Genomic DNA, 5,465 nt, shown 5'->3' with positions numbered 1-5,465 from the left:
TCCTAAAGGTCTGTGTAGTTCAGAAGTCAGTTTGGATTCCCATCAAGTGTAGATTGGTACTTGGACAAACTGCAGCAATTTTAACTTGTTTCCAAAATGTCTCTGACTTGGAACACATTTCTATTTTAACTTTAACCAGAAAACCAAACAAAATTTAGTTATGCAAATGCAGCTGATATTAGTCTAATGACCCTGCTCAACCCACTAGCTGATTTACAGATAGTTATCTTATCATCCAGCAACACAAAGTGACCAGAACTAAGGTTCATTGAGTGTTCAAGCTTTGATTCCCTATTTTAGTTATTTTTCCTTGCAAAATTATCACTCTGATAGTGAATTCACTCTGATGGTAGTGCTGAGCTTCTTTTTGATGGAAAGGTGGTGAGGAGGAAAGCAGAACATACATTTTTGTGGACACTGGCTTACTGTGGTAGTCCTTCATTAGAGATCCACGTGTTAGTCCGTAGCAGACCATTCTGATGGTACTCACGTTGCCAGCTCCTGAAGATGCTTGCTGTCATGTACTGTGCAGCTGGTCTTTCAGAATAAAGAAAATGAGACAGAAAAGCGTCCATACATGTTGTATAGCAGCGGAAGCAATTCTTAAAGAAGTGTCCTCTTGCTTGCTAACTTCAGAGCTGGCTTCTCGGCAAAAGGGATGGGGATTACAGCCCAGGGTGTCTGTAGCAGCTTCGCTGAAAGACATGTGAGAAGATGCTCTGTGTACTGAACTGAATCTCTGTCCACTAGGTTTGAGAGCACTGTGCAGGTTGGCAAACTGCAGGACCTTATCAACCGAAGTAAGATGGCGAGGTGTAGAGGACGATTTGTTTGCCCAGTCATTCTGTACAAGGGAAAGGTAAAGCTTCATGGGTTACCTGTCTTAACTTAGAAAATGATCTTTCTCCCTGCCGTTTGAACTGTGCAGCCATGTCTTCAGTCGGTTGTCACCTTTTCCAAATGCTGTAAAAATCTGTTCTTAGGTACAAGCAGGCAGCCTGTAGTAGTAGGTAGCGTTTGCTGTCTAGGCTGCATAAATCATCTGTGGGGACTTCAGGCTGTTTTACCTTGCCACGTCACGAGCATTGCACCAGAGAGCTAACATTTTCTCCATGTGTATGTCCCTTCTGAAGGACTAAAGGTATTTGGTCTTTGAGAGGGGAAAGAACTATTGTCACTTTCTGCCCCTTCCTCTTCCCAGCAGTGAGCTCCTTTTGAATAACTTTTCTCTCTAAAGAGGAGTTTCCCTTGTCTGTTCCCTGGGGAGGCAAGATTGCATAAATGGTCTTATTGATGTGTGGGCTTGTCTGCAAGGGGATCTGTAAGAAAGTGAAATTAAATTAATTTTTATGTGGATTACTTAAACTGTATTGAAGCCCTGTAGGAGTAGAATTTAAGTACCTTAATTCAGTTTTCTTAGTTCAATTTAAAACACTGTATGAATAGCAAAATCATACCTGTGACAGTTGTAATCTATCTTGACTGAAGCCATCGTGGGCTGAACCTGCTGACCTTTTTCTGCAGGAGTGAGCTGCCCAGAGTGGTACTGGGACCATCCATAATCTTATCCACAGGAATGTGGAAATAAGGCTCAAGCAGGGTATGAACAGAGCATGGGTGTTGCTGACTTGGCAGGAATTAACTGTATTAGTGAATTGGAGAACTGGAGATGAAAATGTGATTTTAAAAACAAGCTACGGATAAAGGCACTTGGGAGTTTGATATGTTTGGAGAACTCGATCTGAACCAGGGTTGCAGGGGAGACTGCTGACAGGCGGTAGCTGTGGGTACCAACCATTTCTGTGGAACGTGACAGCAAATAGGCCAGAGACCTGATAAGGGAAAGACTCCCGGAGCATGCACGGTTAATTACAAAATCTTCCTCCAGCATATTTGCAGATCAGCAACGCTGGCCGGCTGGGGAGAGCTCTATGGGCGCACTGGCTACAACTATATCTTCTCAGGTGAGTGAGGAGCCATTTGTCATGTCTGCCTGGTAAGGCTGGTCAGTGCTGGGACAGTGACCTACACACGAGGTCAAACTCTTCCTGAGAGCCAATGCAGAGCTCTAGCATGGACCTGCTTATATCAGGCCCTGCATAATAGAGCAAAGACTGAAATCTCGTGTCTGTTTCCAAGCACCGTACTACAGGACAGAGTGCCATAGCTCATAAGAAGCAGCAACAAAAGAATTTGAGGCTGAAGAGTGAGTTATGGGAAGCATGTAGGCAAGTAAGGCAGCCCAAAGGATTCAGGGTACTGATTCCCAAACTTCAGGGGTGGGAATAATGGAAGAAAGAGGATAAGAACGTGCTGTTGCTTGGCTAATGATTGGGAATCAAATCCTGCTAATGGTGAGATATACTGGACTCTATGGAAAGCTCTTCAGGAGAGTATTGGGTGCCTGTAGTGTGGGAGCTGGAGCTTGGCATAACAAAGCACTGTGGAGCACTATTGGGGTGTCCTTCTGGCTGTCAGTAATGGGTTTGACCTGCCTAGGTCCTTTGCAATGACAAGGGAAGGGTGGGCTACATTAGAAAACAGGCTTTCCAAGAAGAGGAAATGTGGGGAACTATTGAGAGCACTGATGTGTGGAGAGAGGGTGCCAAACCATGACCTTTTGGGACACGTGCACGTCTTTTCAGGTTGGGGATTGAGTTGGTTTACACGAGCTTCAGTTCTTAATGCTTTCCTTGCAGGAGGTTCTGATGATGCATGGGCAGATGCAGAAGACATTTCAGAGGAAGATTCTGCACTTAGGTTTGTATGCATCACTGGGATGGGGAAAAGGGAGTTTGGACCAGAGCCAACTGTCTCAGCTGCTCAATTCCGCTCTCTCCTAGGCTGGGCTTTGGGTACAGGCTTGAGACCATCACCAAGCTCACAGTCCTACTTTCCTTGCTTTTGAAAAAGAGTCTTGAATGCTACTGGCTGGCTGAACCCAGTGTAACTGAAGCCTGCTAATCTCTTGCAGAAGGGAAGGGCTAGAGACAGGAATATGTACAGCCATTTTAAAAGATGTTTGAATTACACAGATGTGTTTACTTCATCAAAAAGTACATCTCCAGGCTGGAGAAATTGTTCTGTATCTTACATGCTTATTGCAGAACAGAGTGAGACATGGGTAAGGACCCTAAGCACAAAGTTTGCAGTATCAGTTTATTGCAGTCTGACTCTGAGCTGTGGAGGCAAGGCTCGTGCTACACTGCTTATGACTAGAAGCAGTTCAGGGAAGCACTGTGGCAGTGTTGTGCAAAGAATCAGACACAACGTGATCAGTCTTCCATCCTCATCTTGCTTTGCCTTATTCTGTCTTGCAGAAATGCAGACTCCCAGCTGTTTGACAAGGTTAGAGGGCACGACATCAAGCTGCTTCGATACCTGTCTGTCCGATATATCTGTGACCTGATGGTGGAAAACAAGAAGGTGAAGTTTGGCTTGAAGTGAGTCTGGGTTCATTTGTTTTTCTGCAGGCTTTGGATTGCAGCTAGTGTAGCCCTTACATATGAATTGCTGTTGGGCATGCACTCAGCATCCTGGGAGCAGTCCCTGGAAGAGTACTACAGCAGAATGAGTTAGTTGATACTGTAAAGAGAACCTCAAGGTTTTAGGCCAGAGAAAGCTGTATTAGTGGGCAAGATAGCTGCTTTCGTCTGTCTTCGCAGTCTGAGTAGGTTTTCTCGGTAGAACTTGCGGTGATGTGACAGTCACCCCTTCAGAATGGGGAGAGTAAAGGAGCCCTCTGCTTGTGTATAGGAAGAGAGGGTGATGTTTCTCCTGGTATTTTTCTCAGAGGAAACCTTTAGTGTTTTTCAGCTATACCTGTTTATTTGGATGTGTTGAGTAAGTTCTACCTCTGCTCACTACTCAGTCAGGTCATTATGCAGGGAGATGCAACAGGTAGCTTTTTGGGTGCTAGTATCTCCGTGAAAAATACTCTACAAATGTCTGCTGTTTTCCTCTTGTCCTGTGCAGTGTGACGTCTTCTGAGAAAGTGGACAAAGCTCAACGTTATGCTGATTTCACGCTTCTCTCCATCCCATATCCAGGTACAGGACTGATGTCCAGAGGGACTCCCAAGGGACAGGTGACAATCCGTTTCTGGGGACTGGGAACTACCTGTGTCTGTGTGTGGTGAAATGACTGTGGCTTGCTGGATGGTTCCTATGCTCCCTCTGGAGAGATCTTTTAAACTGAGAACAGTGCAACAAATCTGGATGCTCTGGCAGTGTGAGTCAGCGTTAGGCACTCTTTGAGGTGGCAAAACAATTTCTCAGCAGTTCTAATTAATTCAAGCATGGAGAGAAAGTCCCAGGGGTGGAGCTGGGGTTACGATGGCCTTTGACACCCCTGGAATTCCAAACTGCTACTTGATGCAGAATATATGTCTTGCTCTGTGTTATGTAAAACCCCAATTCTTAAGTGTTTTCTAGTCCTAGTGTTCCAGAGCACCACTGTAAGATATCCCCAGTGCTCGATAGAACTCTTAACCTAAGCCTGCAATGTACGACTGAGATGCAAACCACTTCAGCCCATCTCCTTGGCTGTATTAGTCCCTGTGCCTAGCAACCACTGCTGGGTCACTTGCTGCACTCTTAAAGATGAGCTGAATATTGCTGCCTGCCTGCTGATGTCAGGCTCAGTGATAGGATTGGATGTGAAACTGCTGTGCTTGAGGTCTGTATGCAAGGAGGGACTCTTCTTTCTCTCTTGTGCACAAAGAAAGGGAGAAGGGGCGGGGGGGAAGCAGCAAAACTGTTGTGGATGATCCAAACCCAAACTTTTCCTTGATTACTAGTTATTGCCCTTAAACATATTTTCTTTTTTTAAAAAAGGTGTATTTCTTTTCATACAGAAATTAGTGACAATTCAGAGAAGCTGCATGAAGATTTCTATTGAGTGTGCTGTGTAGATTGCCAAGGTGTACAGAAATAAGAGTATTACTGTTTTTTGTAGCACATGGCATAGGAATATGTTGTTGCCGTATACCTCACCAAACTTAGAACATGAGAGAGACGGTGTACGCAGGTCTTTTGTAGGGTTTGTAAAGAATGAGGAAGAAGTTACCTATAAACTGTAAAGTTGTTACTGTGTGGGGATCTGCATATTGTATACAGTGTTCACTGATGGTACTTCCTCTTCTGCCATCTTGGACAGCTGCTTTCTTTTAGCAGCTCTTCACTACCATGCTAGAGGTAAACCTTAATAAAACTGGAAATTCTCCCTGCAGATGTTGCCTGATTTCAGCACTGCTGGTCCATAAGGGAATGTTGTCATTCTGTTAAATCTAAGGCATACACATCTAAGGATCAGCAACCCTTCTAGTGACTGGCCAAATGCTGTGGTACATTCTTATTAATGTTTCCAGGTTTGCATTGAAAGCATTTATGTTTTGTAATTTGTTTCTAAAGTTATTCTGAGATCCTCTTGTCTTAGGTGAGCAAGGCAGTGTCCAGACATAGAGT

At 44.5% G+C, this 5,465-nt stretch overlaps 1 protein-coding gene across 1 annotated transcript; it reads left to right on the top strand.

Annotated features, from left to right (window-relative positions):
- Nucleotides 1-750: 750 nt before the first annotated feature.
- On the top strand, nt 751-4,049 carry LOC104164700 (myotubularin-related protein 14-like; the record flags this gene model as incomplete). Its single annotated transcript, XM_009704114.1, has 5 exons — nt 751-859; nt 1,889-1,964; nt 2,700-2,760; nt 3,321-3,443; nt 3,976-4,049. Coding segments are annotated over 5 exons (443 nt in total), but the record flags the coding sequence as incomplete, so codon positions are not given.
- Between the last annotated feature and the right edge of the window lie 1,416 nt (nt 4,050-5,465).

This window comes from Cariama cristata, unplaced genomic scaffold (assembly GCF_000690535.1).
Source record: "Cariama cristata isolate BGI_N322 unplaced genomic scaffold, ASM69053v1 scaffold40710, whole genome shotgun sequence".
Taxonomy (NCBI): domain Eukaryota; kingdom Metazoa; phylum Chordata; class Aves; order Cariamiformes; family Cariamidae; genus Cariama; species Cariama cristata.
This window is presented reverse-complemented; position numbering and strand designations above follow the sequence as displayed.